Here is a 25860-nt window from a genome sequence, read left to right as displayed (position 1 = left end):
TAGAATTTGGTTTTCTGCAATTTAAGGCTCTCCTGAAGCGTTTGTTCACACCACAGAACCCAAGTATTTCTTTAAAAAAATTAAAAATGGTTAATTCTTATGTAAAACTAAGTAGAAACTGGAATATATTCAGATAATTCATTCTCAGTGTCCCATCGACAAAATCCTTCCTTGTGGTTTCACAAACCTGCCTAGTTTGACCTCAGATTTTGCCACAGGGTTTTAAAGGAAAATTATTCTTGTTTAAAAGCAAATGGGTGGCAGAGAAGAGGGGAAAAAAAATCAGGGAATAAGGCTGGAGCAATGACTACACACCTTGTTTTACCTGCAAACCACAAAGACAGTAATTTAATAATTATGTCTTTTTAATAAGAAATGAGGAGTGAAAGTCAGCCCATAAGGAAATTGAGAATAAAAAGACAATTATAGAGTAAATATTGCCAATTTTTGAAAAGTATCATGTAATATGCTGCTGCCATAGTCAGGGACTAAATTGCTGACCCAGAAGGATTCAACTCAAGGCCTATTTGAGACATTTCTGGCAGCAGAGCCATCTAAATTTGATCAGCAATGCTAATGTAGATGGAAAATGTCTTTGCAACCCTATCTGCTGCTTTGAACATTTGAGACCATGCCGGGAATACTAGAAAAAAAAAAAAATACAAACCATGCAAACCCTCAGAGCATTAATACCTCAAGCTCATTGAAATGAAAATTATTATAATCATGAGGAAGACGGTCCTTCTATTACCACTGATACCAAAAGCATCTGAAACTTGTCTTTGGCAGTCCCATCCCTCCTCCTGAAATGTTGTTAAATAAATGAATGTTGTATCTCGTTTATGCTCGATTTCCTGAAGCCGAAATTATTATTTAAATAATGAAGGAGGGAATAGCTGCCAAAGTTCAGCGCTGCTGGTTTTTTTTTCCCCTCTTGATATTAAGAACAGAATTCATCTGCAGCAACTGCAATCAAACCTCAATTCAAGTCAAGTAATCTCAGGCTTCCCTCAGTCTCTTCTTGACTGTTAGAAATGCAGAATGTCTAGAAAAATAGCAGAAACATAAAACCTTCCAGTTACTAAGGGCCTAAGACAAGGAGCAACTTACATAAAACTCTGTGACCTATCTAAGCAACTGTGTAGAAACCATATTTAAGCAGTGCCTTAGGCTGGAAAAAGTTGACATCAAGTCTTCTGCAGAGGAAGAAAAAACTAGAAAGTTCAATGTAATATGATTAAAAACCCCACAAGACAACAAAAATTTGGTAAACAAGTCCCTGAAGATAAACAGAAAATAAGACAAGATACTACACAGTGAGCACGAGATGCTGTGATGTTTTAAAACCAACAGAAAAAGATGTTTTCCAAGAAGGTCTGATCCTTGACAAGAGCAAAAGGGCTCCATAAAATCCTCAGGACTGAAATACTTCCACTAGAGGGTAAGAGAGGTTCATCATCTGCAAGCGCAGCAGGCTGGCAGGAAATGCTGGATATAATTCAAACAAATGCAGTCGGAGTATTAGAGAGGGACACGGGCTGGAAACCTCGGAAAAATACTTGGGATATTTAGGTAACAAAATGTACGTTGGGAAGGGAATTTAACTGAACCAACAAAACTGAACCTATAAAAATGAACCTGCAACAGTGGCAGTAACTGACTGCTTACGATGCATTTGGTTTCATTTTAGGACTTGGAGGAAAAAAATCCTAAACAACAAGGGGTGAGAACCAGAGCCCTGCATGACCTGCTGTTTGCAATGTATTAGATCCAAGGGGTGAATAAAGTGGTAGGAATGGCTCCATGGGAGTTCCCTCACTTCTGCTTCTTCACAGAGATGTAAGATCAGATTTGGAGCAAACCTGCACTGATTCCACACCTTTCAGGGCACCTCTGGGGTCAGCTGTGGGCAGCCAGCTCGAGGGACAAGGCAGTGACTGAGGGCTAAGGTCTGTTTTGAACACTGGCCCGTGTTTACATGACTTTAACTTGGCTCCTATGACAACAGATCACTTTGAAGAGGAAAAGCTGTAGAGAGAAACCACTAAACACAATCCCAAAAAGTCTAGTAGATGGTAAATGTTTTTCCTGTGCCTCTGCATATTTTTTTTCCCCCTTTAATCTTATCAACCAGCCCAGGGTAGAAGGGCAGTAACTAACTGAAAATAAGAAGTCTGAATCCTTATAGTATTTTAATTTATTTTTATACAGTAAAAATCAAAAGCTCATGGCCTCAATATCTGAGAACAATATTCAGCCGCACGGGCCTCGAGTTTGCAGCCAGTTACATAAACAAGCAATAATTCCTGAGCAAGCTTCCATGAGATGCTGTGGAGCTCTGTGCAATGTAATTTCCATTTAAATATAACACATGGGAAAAGCTTTTCTCTGAAAGCGACACCTAATCGTGCAACAGCCACGTTCCCACTACCACAGTCCCTACATACAGGAATTTATTGGATCACAGTGATCATTTCAGAAAGATGAATATTTTTTGGCTCTTGTGTGCAAACAACCACAGTCGTTTCTAGCACAGCGTTGGCTGCTGCCAGTATTGAAGCAAGAAAACAGCTTTTACACAGAGACAGAGCTTGAAAAGCAGGAAATCGGAGTTCATGGAATCCTAGGATGGTTTGGGCTGGAAGGGATCTTAAAGACCATCCAGTTCCCACCCCCTGCCATGGGCAGCAACACCTTCCACTAGCCCAGGTCCCGTCCAACCTGGCCTTGAACACTTCCAGGGATGAGGCAGCCACAGCTTCTCTGAGCAACCTAAAGTGGAACTAATGGTTTCACAGATATTCTCGTGGCACCAGACAGAATTTTGGAAAGGAAAGCTCATCTCTCACATCAGAGGGAACACTACGGCAAGTTTTTAAACATGCTTTGAAATGCAGTAATGGCAAACAAATTATATAAGTTTATAGTCTACAGACTGTGTCATGAAGGGTAATTAAAGGAAGCCTTTTAGTGCCACCTGAGTTATGAAACCCTCAGAACATGTGATGCCAATCCCACTGCAAATGACTCGCAAGTACCTCCCTCCTTGTGATGCCTCGTGATTACAAAATTGGGGAAAAAGCTCCATCACATGGATATTGCTGTTCACCAGAACCTGGCGCTTCCCAATGGATTAATTTTTTAAAAAGTGGTAGGTCTGCAAATTACTCCATGGCATTCCTTGTAATTCCTATAAGATGGAAGCAGCACCTCCCCTGAACTCCAGTGTTGAGTGACAGCACACAGGCCAGCTGTTGACACAGCAAGATAATGATTATCCTCTTGGATTTTTCCTGATGAGACTGCAGCTGGCAGCCTGCCAAGGAGCAGCTAAGGAGACCATCCGAACAGTTTGGCTGTCATGTTGCCAAAGCAACAATCCAATGTCCAATGCTCAGTTCGCTCTGAGTTTTTGGAAAAAAATAGGTCAGTCAGTAAATCTGAATGGAGCCCTGAGCTGTGGTACCTCTGCAGGGCATCCTTGGGATTTGAGGACTCTCCACTCTCCTCCTCACCTTCACAGGCAGAGGAAAGGATTTTGGGACTGAGAAGCACCTCACAAGATGAAAGCAGGCACAGTCCCTCACAAAACAAAAGTGCTTCCGTGGCCAGGGATGTGCTGGTCACGGCAAGGTAGATCTTGCCTGAGCACAGGCAAAACATGTCAGGTGTCACAAACAGGTGATCAAAACAGAACATTCCAGCTGTTTGGCTGAGCTGGATCCTGGCCATGCTGCTGTACTATTTTGATTCAGGTTTTTCTGACTTTGCCTTGTTTCTAACCATGCTTTCCTGGGCTGAGCTGTGTCGCCTCTGTCCGTGGTACTTATCCATGAAATTCCCCATCCCTCAGGTGCACAGTTCTGTATCTGGAACAAGCACCTGCCCAGCAAAACATGCAAGATCTTCACTGTTAGCTAAAAAACTACTTGTAGATTGCCCAAAGAACCGTTCCACCATTACAAGGAGCCACAAGAAGGTTTAAGGCTTGTTCACATTTGACTTTGGACATTATTTGATGCCGAGGGATAAAAGGTGATGTGCATTCTTGTGGAGAAGGACATTCTCCCTCTGACCAAGAGCTCTGACACACCACCTGAGTCAGGGCCAGAGGGGATTATAACAAGAACCTTGACCACAGTGTTCCCATTAGCTTCCTTAGACATGGAATGACTGTCCATGGTTAGTCATGGATTGTGCATTAAGCGAGTCAGAAATAGTCATTCCAGCCCTGGGGAGACACCTGAGACTGGTGGCATCTCTAGACCCTCTCTGTACTTCAGAGGTACACTCTGGAATATCTTCTTGGGGCTTGGTGGGGATTTTTTTTGTTGGCTGTGTGTTGTTTATGTGCTTTTTAAAGCGATTAAGAGTATAAAACTGCCTTTCCTCCAACCACAGGCTCTATCCAACAGTACTAAACTTCCTCCAGTCTCCACCACTACTACCTTCCTTCACATCCAACACATCATCACAGTTCCATGTCTAAATTTGCTAAAATTATGTCCTTTACTCCAAGTTAAGAAATTTTAACTGCTACTTATCACCCACTGTTTTCAAACATGTCAGCAGTACACAGAACTGCTTGAAAGATCAACATCACAGGCAAAAACAAAAGCAAAGAAACAGCATAAATATCTCACCCAGAAGATGAGAGCAGCAAAACCAACACATCATCACCACAGTTTTATAGCATTGCAACAACTCTGTGTTACTGATAATCCTCAGTGATACGTTTTACCACTTTTAATAAAATCTTCTCACTACTCCAAGACATACTCGAACAAATGCACAATTAGGTTCTTTTAGAAAGGGTAAAAATCAAAATAGCTCAACTAAGAATAGAACTGAATGCCACATGTGAGCCAGGAACAAAATGTAATCATGGGACTTTATAGGAACATTTAGGTCAGGCATCCTCAACTTGACTCATCACACCGAGCAGCTTAAAAACTTCACAGCGACCAGGCAGGGAATCACTTTGTTCAGACAGATCAAAATGGTGCATCAGTACCTAACAAGAGCACAATAAAGACTTGCTTTTTTTCGGGTGAAAACAGTGCTGTCAACATTTGCTGTCTGAACGTAACAAGCATTTTGTTCCCTTCCTGTTAAAATGCAAATTATTCCAGCATTTCCTTTCAAAAGCAATGGGAATGTTCAGATCTGTTTGTTTACTCCCTGCACACAGGAGAACAGTAAACTGAGAGATCGACTCGTGAATTATGTCCAATGAGTCATTTTCTTACCAAAAAAAAAAAAAAAAAAAAAAGGTCTTCTATTCACCACTTCAGGGCCTGTGGGAATGGGGAGGAGGGCTAAAAATTATAGTCTCTCTTACTCAGCTGAGCCTTGCAGTTCATATACTCTGAAAAGCAGAGCTCAGTGTCTTCTCCAGCTGTTAAGACAAGCTCAGTATCTTTTAAAATCTGAAGCAGACACAGGTGTCAGCTTAAAGCCACATGTTTTAAGGCTTCTGGCTACGAAGAAATGTAGTTTGAAAAGATCAAAATGGCAGAATGCTGGCAATTTCCTGGAAAAAAAAAAATCAATTCTTTAAAAGCTCTGAGGATAACAAACAGTGCGTGGGTGTGTGTGGAGCAGCATCAGGCAACACGCAGGCACCTGAATAAAGAGGACTGTCAACAATCCAAGCTGGTTCCTTCTTGGAAGCACTCAAGTAAATAAATGACTCCAGAGAATAAGAGCTTGGGTACTTTTCTCCCTTGTTGGCATAACTAGATTAACAAGCAAACAATAACTCGTAACCATCAATAATTCACTTCAAACATTCAGCAAAATTACTTGCTAAAAATGAAGCCTGATCAGAAGAAGGAAGGCAGCCTAAATTCAAGATAAATTAGGTTCCTGGGATTTTGGTAACTGGGAGAAGAGAAAACAAGATCAGGACTGAATATAAATAATATTGAGAAATACTCCCATGGTAGTACACAGTGAGACTCTAATTTCAAATTCTGAGTTGTATGATGAAAATCAGGGTATTTGTAACAGGAAAATGATGTGTTTATACAAGCAGAAATCCTTTTTGAAAAAACAAGAACATTTTTCTCTGTCATTTGAGGAGAAAAGGTATAAAATCAGTTCTTTATGGCTCTGTTACAGGCCTTTTGGGTGTTTCTAAAAGATTTCTGTCATACAGAACTCTGCCTGGGGTATACAGCTCCAGTGTTATATGAACCAAACAGAGCTGAAGCCTTGCTCCCTCCTCCTACCTTTTTTTTTGGCACTTCCTGATATTTGTTACAAATGTAACAGGACAACAGGTTAGTCTCATCTTTCTGGTCAGCTCCTGTCAGCCAAAAGAACTTCTGTCCCTCCAATTCTCTGTCTCTGAGCATCCTCTCTGCCTTTCTGCATCTCAAACCAAGCAGATTTTATGGTATCTCTCACTTAGCGAAAACGGAAAAATAAAGATTTACTTTCTCCTTTCCAGATTTAAAGAAAAAATTTTTCAGGATTTTTTTTTTTTGTCTTTGCTAGAGTTTCAAAAGAGGTCTTTTTAATTCTTATTTTGCTCTTTGTTTTGGTTTGTTTTTTTTTTCTTTTGAGGTGCTATATGGTTTCATGCATCAATTATTTGTATTGAGCTGAAGGTGGTGAGTGTCAAATGACAGAAAGGACAGAAGAGCTGGCATAAGTTTAACCTAAATACTGTGGAGTTTACTTGGGTATGGAGGGCTAGTTAAGGATGCCAACCTGATCCCACAAGACACTGGACCTGGCCTCTCACCTATATATTTCTCCTACAATATTTCCCTTTTCACAACTTATTTCTCATTTGTACCAATGGAAAGAAATGATCATGAAGATCTCCTCTTACCCATCCCTGAATCTTTCTTCGTGCCATCTGATATAATGTCCACGTGGTCACTGTCCACATCATAGCTGAAGAAGTCATTCAAGTAAGTCTTTGATCTCTGGCCACCAAACACGTACAAGCAGCGATTTTTCTGGAATGAAGGGGGGAGGGAAATAAAAAAGTCTTTACAAAATTCAAGGAATTATGTTGGTCAACTGTGACCATTAATCATAAAATCACAGAATGGTCTGTCTTGGAAGGGACCTTCAATATCATACAGTTCCAATCCTCTGCCATAGGCAGCGACACCTTCCACCACACCAGGCTGCTCCAAGCCCTGTCCAACCTGGCCTTGGACACTTCCAGGGATGGGGCAGCAATTAATGAATCAAAGAAGAATAGAGATGTTTCTTCTAAGTTTAAAATCACTGTAAGTACTGTAGCCCTGCCTCATCCAGCTTTAACTCCAGAACATTAAAACACCAGTTCATCTTTCAAGTTTAACATTAAAGAATTAACAGTCCCTGTGCCTAAAACTCATCAGATCATAATTTCACTGTTAAAAACAGGACAGGAACAAGAGACAGACTGTAGGAGAAACCCTCCAGGTACCAGCACATTACTAAGTTCACAACAGGCAAATGGCAAGCAGAAAGCCAAGAATAACAGGTTTATTACTTCTTTCAAGTTTGCCAAGTGGAAAGTCTGTAAGAGGCAGATTATTATTCTTTCAAATGGTTGAGAAAACAGAAAAGGACTTAAACTTCCACGACCTGTGCTTACAGAAACCAGTATTCTTACATTTATCACAGACACACACTGGAAAGATCCTCAGGTGCCTGTGCAGAATTTTGTGTTGCAATATGTTTTTCATCAGATTTTAAAGAGCTATTCAAAACCAAAATAAAATTGAAGGCTCTGAAAGCCCAGTATTCACTCTAAAAATTCTGATCTTTCATTGGAAAGGGAAAGAGAAACAAATTCAGTAATTTCTTCAAATTGGTGGGTTTTGAATTGGTGGTATCAGTAAATAATGTCACAACATTAATTTTAATTCTCGTCTCCTGAATTCTCCTCTTTAACTCTCTTCTCTTAAATAAACATGTGGTTGATGAACACAGCTGGAAAGGTAATGGAAGGTGGAGTTTAATGCCTAATACTAAATAAAATGCTATACACACCCCATCCCACCAACTCCTCTGCTTTTCCGTCAGGCTCTGGATGAAGTGCCCGTTATTCCATCTGTGCCCAGCTGTCAACAGCTGCTCAGGACAACAAACTGCAGCTGAGTGCTCAGCACCATGGGCTGTGAGGCCTGTGCAACTCGATGCACACCTACTAAGTCCCATTCCAGTAAGAGTATCTATTAGACCAGAAGCTTCTAAATTGCTCTACCAACTTAAAAAGAACAATTCTTTAAGTCAAATTGAACCATAGCCCTCGGGACTATTTACTATTATTCCACTAAAATTAACTCATTAAAACTCACCTCGTTTCTTACTTGAAATATTACTCAGCTGAACTCATGAAAGCCCCAAGACTCGAATTAGTACCTCCTGCACTTACCAAAGCAGCACCGGAATGTCCACGAACACAGAACTGAGTGAGACAACACACCCCTCAGGCGATTAAAGAGCTTCAAATTCGCAAGAAAAATCAAAACCAGATGTTCTCCTTAAAAGTCAGGCATCATCAATCAAAGCAGGGCGTGGATACTTACAGAATGGAACAACATACAGTGTCCTATCCGGGACTGGATATCCTCGGGTCCAGCATTGCAGGAATCCTCTCGCAGAAGTTTCCATGTCTGGCATTGGCAGTCGAAAGCAAACAACCCACTGAACTGTGGCTCACTGGCTCTGCTGTCATCCACACTGCCATTGCAGGTCAGGATTCGGCCTCCAAAGGTGTAGATCATGTGTTTTTCAGAATCCATACACATCTGCAAGGACCAGAGAAGCAGTTTTAAGCCAGCACATGAAAACTTCAACACTCTGAGATTTAAGACTAAACGTTCCTTTTCTGCAAGCCACACCTAAGTTAGCGCTCTGCACATCTCCTGAGCCTCCAACAAACAGGGAAGAACACACATCTGCATGGTTGTCAGGCATCAATCTCATAAAATTAATTTAAAATGTAATTTCTATGTGCTGTTTAATAAGGAAAAAAAAATAAGTGTACCCTTTATCACCTACGAAAACTTATCTCTAGCTGCTGATTTCAGGGAAAAATATTTTAGAGTCTTTCACAAGGATCCACAGCCAGAGAGTTAACAGAATACCACCTTTGGCAATGGCTGTGCCACGGAAAAATTCAAAATCCCTGCTAATTCACTGCCCACCACTCGGTCGACGCAAAAATCAGCCTGTGATTTGTTACTCTGATTCCATCCCCAGCACACTTTTACTGTTACCCCCATTACCTGAACACAAAGGGGCATAAACCCAGCCAAAGACTCCTGATGGGACTGCAGCAGAAATATGTTTTACCCTCAAGCCTGACTTGAGTTTATGGCACACAAGAAAAGCACTGCAGCACAAATCAAACCGAACTCCCTGACTCCAGGTGATGTTTTTCAGACAGAGCATTACAAAACAGCAGAGGGGGGGGGGAAGCAAACCAACAGACAAGATTACAGTAAGATAGAGATGCTACTCAGCAAAGCCTACACAAAACACCTCTAGTGCAGCACATTTTTGAAGGTTAAATAAAAACTGCCATCGCAGTAGGTGCTGAGGGAGAGGAGAGGAAGAGCTGCAGATTGATAAAGAATTTAGTGAGGACACAGGAGACGGCAAAGGGAAAAAAGGAACCATTTCAGGAGACAAACAAGGTACCCAGAGTGGCCTTGCCAGCTGACAATTTCCTTGTGCCTCTTCCCCAACACCTGGAGACTGGTACTCGTTATTAATAGAACAGAAAGACTGATTGGCTTTTGTTCTGCAGACATGGCGTATCTTTAATTTTCGGTGTCAGCAGAAAGGCACATTGTGCTGGCAAACAACAGCTTTGGTTACAAAACAGCCAGCGCCAATAAAACACATCTTGGGCTGCCTTAAAAATGAGCCCTGATGTGCTGTTTCTTGGCAATGCTTTATAACAAAATCAATTGAGAACAAAATACCTTTTTCCAGTAGACAAAAGCCAGTGAACGCACAACATAAGTAAAGCAGTTGCCAGTCTGCACACGTGGACAGGTGTGGCTTTTTAAGGGATTAGCAGCCACTCCTCTAAGGTGTTTCAATCGTGACAAAGTAAGCACATAACTTAATTTGAAGGAATAACCAAATTTGAAGGAATCCTGCTCTTGTGCTGGCCTCATTCCAGCAGCCTGCTTGGAATATTATTCCAAAGGTACCAAGCACAGCTTTCCAAGTTGCTCCCCAATGGCCTCGAGAAGGCAGATCTGCAAACCCAGCTCAAGGAGGCTGATTAAAACCAGATGAATCGTGCTTTGAGCTTTAATAAAACGTGTCTTAATAAAACTGATTTGTTTGCAAAGGTTTTTATGATTCTTCTGACTCAGTTTGATGAGAATACCAGCATTAAACAGCAATGCCATTAGAATTTAACTGAGGGCACGTCACACCCTCCTCACCCCTTCTCTGGGTTACCTGGTACAGTACTTTCTAAATCACAGATCAAAACTGACTCTCCAGCACCGAGACCTTGCAGGAGGAGTGTGAGTGTGGCTGACCTGATGATCAAACACCAGCTTGGGGCCTCCATCAGCTGCAGTGTCCTCGCTCAGTAACATCCAAGTGTTGGTGTCAATGTCGTAGCGATAGAAGTCACTTTTCAGGGACTTGCTGTTCCTCACGGAGGAATCCAGGTAACGGCCCAGCGTGTAGATCTGCCTTCGCTGGATGTCAATGCACATCTTGTGACAAGATCTGGCACTGGGACCACTCTAAGAGAGAACAAGACCACAAAAATCAGGCAAGCGTAGATTTAATATTGCTCCAGGGAGGTCACTGAGGGCAAATACGTATTATCAGCAACTAGAACTCAGGAAAATCTGCTTGTAATCAAAGACAGGATTAATACATAAGTAACTATAAGAAGACATCCCATTATTTGTCATTTAGAAAGACACGAGCAAAAACTTTAATGCACTTGTCACAACAGACTTGTGACTTGGATCTTTTTTGTCAGATTCCTTAGAAAAGTTTCCTCCAGAAGTGATTCTCAGAGGCCTGCGAAAGCTACTTGAACGTTTAAAGTAACAGAAGTTGATGCACATGAGAGGCAAATTAAGATGTCACAGCCTATAAATAACCACACAGGAAGAAGATTAAGAAGTGCTCTATTACAAGAGCCTCTGTTTTATTAATAGGCTGTTTTCTAACAGATCATAAGCAGACACTCCCACAAGCAATCACATCCCATAATGGGTCTGGGAAGGTAACAAAAGCACTCCCTGTCCTTCACAAATAGATATGGCCCTTCCAGCCTCCAACCAAAAGAAAGTTTCCCACGGTAAGCAAAGCTGCCCTGAGTCATGGTCTTCAAGAGAAACACAGAGAATGCCCCTGGCAAATTATTACGGGCTAATCCACCCAGGAGTGCTCAAGTTAAATCAAGGAGTGATTTATTCAATGACATTATGATGATGATACACAGTACTGGGCAGTGACCTTTCTGCTCCCAAATCTAATTTTAAGGGCCTTCATACACTTATCTTGAAGCACGAGGAGCGATATTCTGGTACTCAAAAATACTAGAAATCAAGATGTGCAGAGCCTTACTTGCAAAATATCGGACAAAAGAAAAACATGGCATCAGGAGTACAGATCAGTTCCACAGTTTATTTAGGCTTAGTTTGTATAATTTTGGCACTTCACAAACGAGGATGCCAGAACAAGGCTGGCTGACCTGAGAGTCTGGAAACCAACATGAACACGGGGAAGATTTGAAGTGACAAAGGAAGGTAAGATGTGCAGAGGACTGAAGTATGAAAGACCAAAAGGTGTGATCAGCAGGTAGAGGGAGCGGATTCTGCTCTTCTACTCTGCCCTGGTGAGACCCCACCTGCGGAGCTGCCTCCAGGTCTGGGGTCCAACAGCATAGGAAGGACATGGACCTGATTGGGTTGGGTCCAGAGGAAGCCACAGAGATGCTCTGAGGGCTGGAGACCCTCTCCTCTGGAGCCAGGCTGGGAGAGCTAGGAGTGTTCACCTGGAGAATAAAAGGCTCCAGGGAGACCTATGAGTGTCTCTTCCAAGACCTAAAGAGGCTCCAAGAGAGCTGGAGAGGGACCTGGGACAAGGGATGGAGTGACAGGACAAGGGGGAATGGCTTCAAACTGACAGAGGGCAGGGTTAAATTGCATATTGGGGAGAAATTCTTCCCTGTGAGGGTGGTGAGGCCCTGGCACAGGTTGCCCAGAGAAGCTGTGGCTGCCCCTGAATCCCTGGAAGTGTCCAAGGTCAGGTTGGCCAGGGCTTGGAGCAACCCGGGATAGTGGAAGGTGTCCCTGCCCATGGCAGGGGGGCTGGAACTGGATCATCTTTAAGGTCCCTTCAAACTTAAACTGTTCTATGGTTCTATAAAAATAATCTATTAAAAACTACAGAAAAAATAAAGATTATACAAGTAGGCAAACATGTAGCAATTCACCATTTATTAGGAAACTTAAAGCCACAACAATTAATCAGCAGAATATTTGTTCCATGTGCTCCCAACTACTGATTTATGAAAAAAATGTATCTTCATAATTGTACCTTTTCACTCCAACAATTCTACTGAAATTTAAAGTATGCTGATGGAACGTGCATCACTAAATTGGATAAAACATGAAAGGAAGCATTACATCTCTGCAGTCAAAAGCCTTTACTATTCATCTTACAGAATTCAATTTCTCAATTAAACAATGGTTCCAGGAAACTGTTTACAGTAGCTCAAAAGACAAAGTGAAGAGGTGAACTGAATTGTTCATATTTTGTAAATATGAAGCATTATGTCAGCAGTGATTACAGCTCTGAGGATTAGTTACTTCATGGTAATTAAGATAATTTTCTTTTCTGAAAAGAAAAAAGTACTGATAGCAGTGAAATAGTACCATAAAATCCTGAAATGCAGCAAAAGCTCATTCATTGCCTTTGGTCACATGGAAGATGATAGGGAAGGCAACAACATAATTTACTTTGTTACTAGAAAACACAAAATAGTACCTTCCAGAGGACCCTGTTCCAAACACACGGGGGAGTTTCTCTGCATGAGAAGCACCAATCTGTGTATTCACCAAGGCTGCCCCTGACTCACAAATAGGTCACCCCAGTATGCAAAGTCCATCCCAAGCCCTGCAAGCTGGGACACTGAAGGATATGGCACCAGCCCTCTGCCAGCCAGCACATATTTGCCTTGGCACAGCTGCCCTGTAGGTGAAATGTGAAGACCCACCTGTGCTTTCTGACCCTCTGTCAGGTCACTGCAGTTTTTTAATTGAACCAGATGATTTAAGTATCATCCCCCCCACTGCCTCACCTCCTTTTTGTACTAAAGTAAATTCTCCCAAACTTGCTCAAATAGCATTCTTTGGCTGTTTGAAGAATAAATCTCCAATTTAGCCATTTGAGACCTGCCTTGCCAAGAAAAGCTGCATCATCAACCCAAATTTGTCTGAGTACAGACATGAGGCTGAGACACTTCACACACAATACCCATTTCAAGCCATTGGCAACAACGACACAGTTGCTACACCAAGTATACAAACAAAAGAATTTCCTAAGACTACTCTAAAATGAGAGAAGAATCAAGGATAAATACCTACTTTCTTGAATTATATCCACACCACATCTCACACAGTAATAGCTCCCTTTTTAAAGAGCTATTAAGGTTTTCAGATTGATCATTTCATCAAACTTCATCAGCTCGAGTTCACTCAAGAACAGAGCCTGCCATAGCGTGAACTACCTCTTGTAATAAAGAAAACTTCATCCAATTCAAAATCTGTTGTCAAAGAAAACTGAAGTTCTGCCTGCACACCACTCACAACATCACATGGAACCTGTCAAAAGTTTCCTACTGAGCCTACAGGTTTACCAGTATGAGTAAATAAGTCCATCAACAGTGGTACACGTTGGTTTGACATTTGAGGCAGAAGAGGGGAAAGGCCAAATCTGTGTTCACTTGAGAGCTACTCGACCATGGAAGTCCTTGTAGTACGAACATACTTCAAAGGGGTACACAGAGTCCATTTACAGAGACACTGCAAATGACTAAAAACACTTCAGGGCACATGTGGTTGCGTGAATCAAGTGCCTGTGGGTGGTTGTGAATGTCCATCCAAAGACGTGTCGCTCCATGTGGTTACAAGAGCAGCCTGTCTGGACGAAGAACACACTGCCACAACTTGTCATGGACAGAGTGTCCCACCAAATCCAAATGGGAAAGTTTGTTGATTCCACGAGTGACCCTTTAAAAGCAACAAGTGAGAAGAATGGCCCGTGACAAAGATGACTCACTCTAACCTACAGCTGAAGAGATCAACTAGGGAGAGAGCAGGAGAACCACCTTTTGTCCCCCTTGCCAGGATGGTGGCTGGTGACAACCCATGCACAGATGTCCCAAGATGAGTGGATCTTACTAGAGATCTCTATACCCTTCTTCACATTCAGGCCTTATCACCCAAAAAAACCCTGCAGATACACAAAAAGTACCTACTGTACTTGTTACTCCTCTAAACATACTCATTTCCAAACATGTTTGCAGCTAATACAGACATTTTTACCTGCATGCTTGTAACCACAAGAGAACATTATACACACCCGAGTCTTCTCAAGCAGAGTGGAAGGCAAATCACAGTTTTGACTAGTTGGTATTTATCTGCAGTAGACTGCAATGACTTGGGTATTTTGGTGAAAGTCCAACTCAGGACTCAAACAACGTAGCAACTGGGCAATTGCCCAGAGAAGCTGTGGCTGCCCCATCCCTGGAAGTGTCCAAGGGCAGGTTGGATGGGGCTCTGAGTAACCTGGTCTAGTGGAAGGTGTCCCTGCCCATGGCAGGGGGGCTGGAACTGGATCATCTTTAAGGTCCCTTCGAACCTAAACTGTTCTATGGTTCTATAAAAATNTGCCCAGAGAAGCTGTGGCTGCCCCATCCCTGGAAGTGTCCAAGGGCAGGTTGGATGGGGCTCTGAGTAACCTGGTCTAGTGGAAGGTGTCCCTGTCCATGGCAGGGAGTTGGAACACAATAATCTTTAGAGTCCCTTCCAACCCAAACCATTTGATGATTCTATAATTAAGTACTTTTCTTTAGATCTGGTTTCTTCAAACTGTTTTCAAAGTTGTTCACACGTGGAACCCACACTTTTGCAGATGAAGCTTTGTGACCTGACTGACTGAGGTAGCAGAGATGTTACTTCCCAGAGCTCATCTTCAATAAAACAGACTCTAGTAAAGCCACATCCAGCAACAGTACCCAAAGGACCTGAACAAACACCAGCTTGGGGGACTCCTTCCAATTCTCATCAGGAAGCTCCTGGCACACACACACACACTGCAGAAACCACACGTGAAAGAGGCTTGTGACTAGGCTAAGTTCTTATTCAGGTGGCAAGCAATGTGTTAGGCTGCCTTGGCCAGTGCCTGTGCTGCTGCCAAGGCTGGGATAGCAGCAGGAAAGCATTAGCATATCACATTTCTAACCTACAGGACACCAAACAATACCAAAAACTACTGAGCACAGGCACTGCTGGGTTTCTGGGGAACTCAATAAGTGCCCACACGGAGCCAGGACTAACCTGAACAAAGTGGCTCTGTGCCACCCAGCCTCACCATACAATCAGCACAGCACAATAACAGCTAAAACAGATTAAACAGCAAGTGCCACGGCCCCCTTTGGAAGTGCCACAAAATCCCAAGCTTTATGCCCTGCTCTGATGCTCTTCCTCAAACAGGTTGGTCTTGACGCAACTCCTCTGGTCTCTAAAACACAGATAAACGCCCTGATGAGGGTGGGATGGTGAGGAAAGGAAGAGAGTCTGTATAGCCAGGAGTACTTAAGACAGGCTTTCAATCCTTTAAGCACCCAGGGCCAAATAGGATTTTTAGGTTTCGTCAGTGCTACACGAAATTCAATTGTGCAACGCCAAGTGAATACACAGTATACTTTATGAAAAGCCTTCTCAACATGCTAAGCCACTTTATAAAATCTAATTAGAGCTTTCTTCATTTAACTTGCAAATGCTGAAAGCAATTATCCCACTTAAGGACTAACTTACAAAACGTTTTCAAAAAGCAACACAACAGCAGCAAGAGACAACACTGCCTCCTTAGAATAATTGATTTGTTCCTATACAGGAGAGAAAGGATTGGGACTCGGCTCCTTAGGGCAGGGGCTGCTCAAATCACTCTTTATGCCAGAATCAGCAGGCATCATCTTAGCAACAGCATCATGGCATGCTCTGCTAAGGCACAAACATGATAGCTTTTATTTTTTTGGTTTGTTTTTAAATAAATGTCCTATGAACCTCCTCTAATGTGAACATGACCTCAGGGAACCAGTTCCACTCCCCATCCCACCCTCCCAAACAAATACTGGGGGAGCTTGGCTTCTTTTGGTTATCATAACCTTTTGCAAATAAAGGGTTTTCAGTTGCAAGAAAAATCTGTTTTATTCAGACCAATCCAGATGAAAAACCTCAGGAGCAAGCCTGGACCGTGTTCAAGAGTCAGGGAAATAAAAACAAAGAACAGCTGACTAATTCTCCGCTCTCGGTCCTGTAAAAGACTGAGTGGAATGTGAACACTGCCTCCAGTATAAAGTTCAAAAATAAGCGTCATGAGGTAAATGCTCTTGTCCTAAAGCAAACTAGGACGAGGACATAAAAAGACACAAACAACCTACTTTGTTTCCAGTCCTGAGAGCAGCCTGTCATGCAACAAATAGTCCCTCCTGCCTACACACAACTGCAGAGATTAATTGCTCTCATTTCCTAGTTTCAGAGTATAATTCATATCATCCTCCACCCCCCACCAAAAAAAAAGAAAAAAAAAAAAAGGGAAAGTTCCCCACAATCTTGAAAACGAAAGGAAATGCATATTATTCTTGGTATTCATGCAAGTCCATGTGCTTTAAGATTAGAGCTTGTTAGTGCTTTATCAATGGCAGTGTTCAGCCAATGCTCTCCCAAAATGTTTAAACTGAGCTGTAGCAAAGACTTCCTTTGCTCTAGATGGGCACTTAATTCAGCAAGGGAAACAACTGCAGCCATACACAACATACAAGTTACTCACAGAAGGCATTTTAAGTTTCTCATAACCTAAGGGTGCTAGAAACATAACAGAATCATTTTATCTACTGGGGTTTTTAAAGTAGCATAGAGGATTTGTATGGCCCATCAGCCCACAGCATGAAGAAGGAGCAGAAGCTGATATATTGTTCCTATCACCCACAAAATCACCCACCACGTGCCAGGAGCACCAAGCCAGGAGAGGGAGGAGGGTCCTGCATGTTCAGTCACACAAAAGGAGCATCCCAACCATGCTGATGTCCAGGGTAGTCCAGCACTGACAAGTGGCAGGGCTGAGACCCCTCTCTAAGGGTTCCTTCGGCAGGCAAGACCCTCCCACAAATAGCACATCCCAGCTTCCTGCTCTGTATGCTGGCAGAAATCAGTGCCACCTGATGTCACTTGATGTCCAAAACCTGACAGCTCCAGCACCAGAATCAAAAACCTTTGGATGTCACATGAGGTAGATGCTGCAAAGAGCTGAACTGGGACCTCAAATGTTCCCAGGAGAATAAGATGAAAGTTTAGCTCCAAAAAATATATTCTGGATACTGTGTACAGCATGAACAGTGCACACTCTGTTCATGCAATTATTCTGCAAATAATCCCTGGAGGTGTTCAAGGCCAGGTTGGAAAGGGCTTGGAGCTACCTGGGATAGTGGAAGGTATCCCTGCCCATGGCAGGGGGTTGGAGCTTTGTGATATTTAAGGTCTCTTCTAAGCCAAACCATTCTGTGATTTTATGATAAATGTTAATGGTCACAATTGACCAACATAATTTCTTGAACTTTGTAAGGACTTCTTTTCCCCCCATTGTAGGATTCTATGAACTTGCATGTTCTCAAGGAATATTATTTATAGCAGGTACAGCAGCCTTAAAAGTAAGCTGGAATATCTGTTACCTTTATAAATAGTGGCAAGAATATCACAGAATCCTAGAATGTTTTTGGGTTGAAAGGGACTTTAAAGATCATCCACTTCCAACCCTCTGCCATGGGCAGGGACACCTTCCACTATCCCAGGTTGCTCCAAGCCCCATCCAACCTGGCCTTGAACACTTCCAGGGATGGGGTAGCCACAGCTTCTCTGGGCAACCTGTTACATGTAAACTATGTTCTGCCAATAAATATTTAGGGAAGTCTAATAAATACATCAGAAACTGTCTAAGAATCACGATGCTTAAAAGTCCCCAGGACCAGCACTGGAAAGCCATGGATTTACACAGTTTCTCACACAAGAGAGTTAAGTGTCTTAATGAAAATATTAGATTTGGATATAAAAAAGTTATAATTAACCATTAATAAGTCTATCCAGAGCTAAGACAGAGAAGCCACCCTCGGTCAGGCAGTTGACACAGTATTTGAGCTATGGCTAATCTGCTTAAGGGTGCCCTCCTACAGCGATGCCACGGGATAGATTTACCAGCAAAGTCCTTTCTGGGCATCTGACTCAGACATGATGGAGCAGATTAAAGTCAGAGGCAGCTTTTAGCACACAGTTTTGTGTGCACATCTCTGTAAGGTGGGAAAACAAAACGAAACAAAAAATTAAACAGGATGAAGCTTTTTTTTTTTTTCCTCCTTCCTCCCTATAAAAGCACACACACATTTGGGATAGTCCTAATTTCTCACTGTTGATTCTTGGCGGCCTTGAGCTGAGCCTTCCACGGAGAGACCTTCCCTGCTTAAATTAGAATTAAAAAAATAAATGGCCTGATGTTCTATTTTTGAAAGACGGTTCAATGAGCTTATAAGTCAAATGATCAGGCTCAGAGATCATACGACACGATCCTTATGACAGCGGTGGATTTGATGACCCATGAGAGCCCTTCCCTTCCAGTCCTACGTAAGAATTTACTCCAAGTGTTTGCTCCATCCCTCAGGGATCAGCACAGGTTTATCACGGCCCAGGCTCAGCACAGCACATGAACATTGCTATGAAAACGGAGAGATGCTTAATGTTCTATTCCCATGAAATTGTTATTTTTTAGCCTCCCTGCCAGCCTGCCTGCAGGAATAGCTCATTTCAGAGTATTTTCATAAAGGAATGAACGAGCACATGATCTTTTGGCTTCTGATGTGCCCTGATCAAGGCACCTCTAAAGACAAAGTGTGTCCTCAGAACTGAGCTTTCCACAGCACCAACATTCTCCTTTGACAGCTGCACTGCACAAGTTCACCTACTCTGCAGAAACAACTCTGGCAGGTGATGCCAGTGCAGGGAGTCACATTCCTGGGCCTTCTGAGCCCTCTGCTCTCACACCAAGGCATCATCAAAACCTTCCAGCAATGCATAACACCGTGGATCTCATGTTGCAGTAAACCAAGACATCTTTACAAGCAAGTGGAAAGGGGAAAAAACCCCCAGAGCTTCAAGTATGCAAATAGTGTGAAATAATTTGTGGTCCTTCAGAACTTAAAGGGAGGTTATAAAAAATATGGAGGGAGACTTTTTACACAAGGAGATAGTGATAGGACAAAGGGGAATGGCTTTAACCTAAAAGGGGAGACAATTAGATTAGATGTTAGGAGGAAATTCTTCACTCTGAGGGTGGTGAGGCCCTGGCACAGGTTGCCCAGAGAAGCTGTGGCTGCCCCATCCCTGGAAGTGTTCAAGGCCAGGTTGGATGGGGCTTGGAGCAACCTGGGATAGTGGAAGGTGTGCCTGTCCTATGACAAGGGGTGGAAGTAGGTGATCTTTAAGGTCCCTCCCATCCAAACCATTCTGTGACTCTAATTTATTTGAAGAAGGCTACAGGAATGTGTATGAAGGTCTTGTCTAGGCTTTAGTTTACAGTCAAAAGTAAGTCATCCAGTCTAAGTGATTCAGCTTACAAATGCAAACAAGAGCAGTAGCTGAAACCTTGCAGCAGAAGGACATAAATTCTGTGTTATATCTAACAGAAGGGACAATTTACCTGCAAACCAAGCACTGCTAACACTGGTGAAATGTGAAAAAAAAATGATAACGTCTTAAATTTCATCAAGTAAATCACAGTTTGCTCCACATCAACTGCTCAGCTTTGCTTTCAGCAACACTGATGAAATCTAAGAGATGACCACCCACTAGAGAAACACAGGTTTCACCAGCTCCAAGATGGGCCCTCAGGACAACGTCCCCCGTGTGCCCAGTTTAACTAACCCCATTAACAATTGCAGGATGTTGAATGAGGTCATTCTTGCATGAACCACAAGGTCACGCTGTCCTCTCATTACAAGTAACAACGGCCAGCAAAGGTCCAGCCAAGAGAGATTTTTCCACAGATGCTGAGACTCAGTCCCACTCATAGACCAGCAGGTTGATAACAATTAACTAGTCCTTTATAAACTGTTTAGCCACAAAGATCAGGGTGCAGCAAGGCTACAATTTTGGAAGTTGTCTGGGTTTCTTTTTTAATTAATTGTCCTTGAAAAGCTGGTGATAGACAAACATTAAAGTCTAAGTCTAAATCTTCTGAGTGCCACAGGCTCTCAGATGTTTGTGACAAAGCGAAGACAGAGAGTAGTTTGCTCTCAAAGGTGTTAGAAAGTCATAGAAGTGGCTGTTTAATCTCCTAGAGCCCAACAGTTCCTGAATACCATATCAATATGTACGAATAACAACTCCATCACACACAAGCCTTGGAAAATTCAAGGATTAAGTCCTATTAAACACACTAAGCTCTTTCAGGTAGGTCTGAGAACTCAACACATCAATGCACCATCCATTCTGCCAGTCTCGAGACAGTCCAGAAAGCTCAAATCCCTAATTAGCTCCAAAACCCAGTGGCTGAAATGCTTCAGTAGCAAGGTCCACGAAAACTTACTATACTTTCAAGCATGTAATTATGCAGACAATTTAGTGAAGGATTTGTCAATGCTACTACTTGAGACCGCTTCCCCTGTGTTACCATCTTGGGGTAACTGATATTTCTTTAGGGATTTCAGTATTTGAACAGCTTGAGGAGTGTTAATGTAACAAAAGTCTCTCTCAGTGTAGCTGAAATAAGAGACTATTCCCAAGGTGAAGTCTACTGGTGTGTGAAGCCACTTTCACTTTGCTGGCAAGACAATAAGCTTTCCTCCCACCTTCTACCTCCACATATTCTCCTGTTTCTTTCAAATCCTTTTTCTTCATCCCTTCAGTGTGAAATGCTGGGGTCCAGGGACTCCAGCTGGCTCATCTTATAGGTGCATATTTCTGTGTCTTCAAAAGCCAAAAGGATATAAATCAGAATTCCCCGTACCAGTATCAACCTCTTCACTAAATCTTCACCTGAAAATTCTGTAATACTTCAAACATTTGAATAACGTCCTCTTCCCTGAGATGGATCCACAGCCACCCGAGCAGGACTGCACACTGCCTCATCTACAATTTACAGGGAACTGCAATATGCATTAGGATGATGCAATAATGTCCTAATAAAGTCACATAAGTAAAATAAAGTTCCATTCCAGACCAAGGATCAGAGCATTAAACTCATCATAAGCTGCAGCTGAAGTGGTGATTTTTATCGGGACATAAATGCCACAAATCAGCTCTGCCTGACGCTTCACTTCAAGGACTAAAAGCAGTTTTACTTTGCAGCTGAAGGCTTTATGATGACTTGGAAATTCAGATGTAATCTGGAGACTGGCACACACAAGTTCTGGGACTGCCAGAGTTGTGCAACCTCCAGAACACCAGGCATAATCCATTTATTTAATACTCCTTTCTCCATGAGCGTGACTTCAACATCAGCATGTGGAGGAAAGGGACCTCCACTCGTTCAAACACCTGGTGTGAGGAGTAACTGAAATTTGGCTGGTTTTCTGGGCTTTTTTTCATGCTGGGAGCAAGAACTACAGGCACCTAAGTGAGGGAACTGAATAACTTAAGACCTGGAGCTGTTTTCAAATATGGATGATCTTTTCTCTAAAAAAATGTCAAAGTTAAAAAAAAAAAAAACACAAACCCACAAATAAACTAGGGTTAAGAGGACAGAACTCCTTAGGCACATAAGGTAGCATAAGCACATAAGTTATCTTTAAAAGCCGAAAACCTTTCCAAAAAGTTTATTCTAAAATAAGTAAATAAAAAACTGAGGTGCTGCTCCCTCAACGGGGTGTTTTTGCTTTAGGCTGCCTAAGTAGAAATCACTGGAGACGTCAGTCAGGCATATCTGAAAGTCTCTCTCTAACATTCTCTTGAAAGAATACTGGCTTAGAACATTCTAAAACCATTATGCTACTAAGCAGGGAGGAAAATAAGCCATTAGCCTGCGATATTTAGGATCAGCCTGGGATACTTTTCACTTGGTTCACTTCAGCATCTGCCGTCTTTGTCCCTACTTTTGTAGGCATTTGCACTATTTAGGAAGTTGGCTCCGAGGTATGTCTGCAGTATCCAAGTTTCTTTCAGGGACAGCTGCTTTCTCCCTATGTGCTTTTGTGGCACCAGGCATCTCGTTCAGCTGAGCATCTGTACAACTGGAACTGCTCAGCAGCAGGACATGGCACACTCAGCGTATTAGATCTCGAGTCCGTAAACATCACAACATTTGAAACAAAAAACCTTCAAGTTACTTAAAGTGTCTTCCAAACTGTATCACCATCTGTGGGAAGAAGTCAATATTTGAGACTAGTTCAATTCCTACACTTAAAACAGCACAGGGTAAAAGCCTGACACAGATAAGCTCATGTATTGCTGCATCACACCCAACAGATCAGTCACAAACTCTTACTTCTGTGGTAATATGACACTGAAAGCTTTGGGTAAATTCATCCATGTCAGCAAATGTAAAGAAATGCATGCAGAGATTGGAGAAAATTTAACTGGAAATACAATAGCAGTTGAATTTCCCCCTGGCTCTCACCATTAGATCTTTCTACACTTGTCAGCTTTTACTTGCAGCATCCTGGAAGAGCACTTGGTGTTCACTGCAAACTGTCACCTCACAATACACCCATTTTCTAGAACATTTTGAACCTACTGAACAGGAGGCACTTGTTGACCTACACTTTCCTTCATTGTGAGGAAAGATTTATCCTCTCAAGCAGTTAAACCATGACAAGACCTTCACTTCTACCTTTGGCAAGAAAACACTTAGAAGTTTTTCAGAGAAACACAGTGTCACCTGAATTTAACCCATTGACACAATTTTCATGTCCTTCAGAGAGCTGATTTGTGAGCTGGATCTTCCCTCTGAAGAAGCCAGAATGAGGATGAGTCAATGTACTGTATTTACAAATAAGCACCACAGAAGGTACCAGCTGATGCAGTGACACTGTTTGAAGGGAGATCCCTCATCTCTTGTCTCCAGGAAATCCTAAAACAAGGTACAAGAATGGCAGTGCCAAAGTATGTCAACATCATCCTTGCTTTAGTCTCATTTATCTCATCTCCAGAGGCATCAACATCCCTCAGCATTTTGATCCTATTTCAAAATCCACATGATTATCAATTTACACCAAAGGAAGTTTTTCCTAGACTTAAAACTCTCCTCCTGTGCTGAATTTCACTAAATTACTCTTCAAAAGAGAAAGTTGCTGCTTGGAAACCAGAAATATTAGACACCAAAACACACACATTAAGTTTCTCTATTAACTGACACTGGCCTAGAATCAAAATGCCCAAGGAATGACAAGGTTGTTTTTTTTCAAAACTATTTATTTCCTAGTCCTGAAAAGGTCTGCTGATATAAAACCTCTAATAAACCTCAGAGCATTTGTCACAACATTCCCCCTGGTTCAGGGTAAAAACCTTTAAAGGCTCAAACTAAACATGTTTTAGCTGTGCCTCGTGCCAACTGATTCAGAGAGCTGTCACAGATGCCACAGAGGAGACAGAAGTTGAGGGTAAGTTGAGAGGTCCTGAGATGCTCCATGGAGCATCTCCCTGGAAGGATGCAGGCTTGAGGAAGGTCTGGAGCATGAGTCTGATGAGGAGTGGCTGAGGGAGCTGGGAGGGCTCAGCCTGGAGAAAAGAAAGCTCAGAGGGGACCTTCTTGCTCTCTGCAACTCCCTGACAGGAGGGGGGAGCCAGGTGGGGGTCAGGCTCTGCTGCCAGGGAAAAAGGGACAGGACAAGAGTAAACAGCCTCAAGTTGTGCCAGAAGAGGTTTAGATAGGATATAAGGGAAAAATTCTTCACTGAAAGGGTTGTCAAGCACTGGCACAGCTGCCCAGGGGAGGGGTGGAGTCCCCATTCCTGGAGGGATTTAAAAGCCGTGTGGATGCAGCACTTGGGGACGTGGGTTAGTGGTGGCCTTGGCAGTGCTGGGTTGACAGTTGGAGATGATGGCCTTCGGAGGCTTTTCCAACCTAAACTATTCAATGATTCTGTGAAAAAGAGTTATGGAAAATTAGCTTTGATGGTCTGTTAAAAAAGACAAATGCAACAACAGGTGACAGAGAGAGACCTCACTGGCAAACTTTGAAAAACAGCAGCAAAAGTGTTCACTAAAGTCACACAACCTTTTCCAGTTGCATTGCAACAGAAGCTCTGGTACCTTTATCCCAAAAGCATTCCTGTGCATTATCCCCACAATAACACTGGATAAGATGCAATTTTTACCATATTCTGTTCTTGCCCAAGCTTAATTATTGAATGCCTAATTTAACCACTGTCACTGATTAATTAGAACAAAAGAGCCAGAAGCAGAACCAGCACAATACAACAAAACAGCAATATTAAGCTCTACTGGAATCTACCCTGAATATTTTTTAAAATTCCACGTCAACAGACATTTCCTTTTTGCAAATTGTTTGTGAACAGTTTATGTCCCTATTAGAGAAACATCTGGAGTTTTTGAATTTTCTCCTCAACATTTGAGATTGACCTTTTCATTTCTAAATCAGGTTTTATCCAGATTTTTTTTTTGGGGGGGGGAAATAAAAAAAAAACACCACCACCAAAAAAAGCCACACACACAAAAAAAAAAAAAAAAAAAAAAAAAAAAGACAAAGCACCCCACTGCTGGCTTCCAAGTACTGTATCTCAGTAGGTCACCAAACCCCTGGACTGTGGCTCAGCAGTTCTCCTTCTGAACAACACTGCAGATCATATCACAGAATCATGGAACGGTTTGGGTTGGAAGGACCTTACAGGTCATCTAAGCTGCAACCCCCTGCCACGGGCAGGGACACCTTCCACTCTCCCAGGTTGCTCCAAGCCCTGGTCAACCTGGCCTTGAACACGTCCAGGGATGCAGCAGCCACAGCTTCTCTGGGCAACCTGTGCCAGGGCCTCCCCACCCTCACAGGGAAGAATTTCTCCCCAATACCCCTCCTAAACCTACTCTCTTTCAGTTTAAAGTCATTCCCCCTTGTCCTGTCACTACATGCCCTTGCCCCAAGTCCCTCTCCGGCTCTCTCAGAGCCTCTTTAGGCCCTGGAAGGGACTCTCAGGTCTCCCTGGAGCCTTTTATTCTCCAGGTGAACACCCCCAGCTCTCCCAGCCTGGCTCCAGAGCAGAGGGGGTCCAGCCCTTGGAGCATCTCCGTGGCCTCCTCTGGACTCACTCCAGCAGCTTCTGATGTTGGTCCCCCAGAGCTGGAGGCAGCTCTGCAGGTGGGGTCTCACCAGGGCAGAGCAGAGGGGCAGAATCCCCTCCCTTGGTGCAGCTCAGGATATGACTGAGCTTTTTGGGCTGTGAGTGCACACAGCCGAGACATGTTGAGCTTCTCCTCCACCAACACGCCTCCCAAGGTGTTCTTCTCAGAGTTGCTCTTAACCCATTCTCTGCTCAGCCTCTATTTGTTCCTGAGATTGCCCCAGTCCATGTGTAGGACCTTGCACTTGGCCTTGTTGAACTCCACGGGCCCATGTCTCAAGCTTGTCACAAAG

The 25860-nt window shown here is 42.8% G+C and overlaps 1 protein-coding gene across 1 annotated transcript in view; it reads right to left on the bottom strand.

The window, feature by feature from the left end:
• MKLN1 (muskelin 1) overlaps positions 1-25860 on the bottom strand; it is a 94313-nt gene that overhangs the window by 16739 nt on the left and 51714 nt on the right. Inside the window, exons 10-12 of the mRNA XM_017807770.1 lie at positions 10518-10730; positions 8541-8762; positions 6842-6971 (exon numbers count right to left, since the gene is read on the bottom strand). Of these exons, the coding sequence (XP_017663259.1) occupies positions 6842-6971; positions 8541-8762; positions 10518-10730 (565 nt within the window). The remainder of the gene's footprint in view (positions 1-6841; positions 6972-8540; positions 8763-10517; positions 10731-25860) is intronic.

This window comes from Lepidothrix coronata, unplaced genomic scaffold, assembly GCF_001604755.1.
Source record: "Lepidothrix coronata isolate B3197 unplaced genomic scaffold, Lepidothrix_coronata-1.0 Scaffold20, whole genome shotgun sequence".
Classification (NCBI taxonomy): domain Eukaryota; kingdom Metazoa; phylum Chordata; class Aves; order Passeriformes; family Pipridae; genus Lepidothrix; species Lepidothrix coronata.
This window is presented reverse-complemented; position numbering and strand designations above follow the sequence as displayed.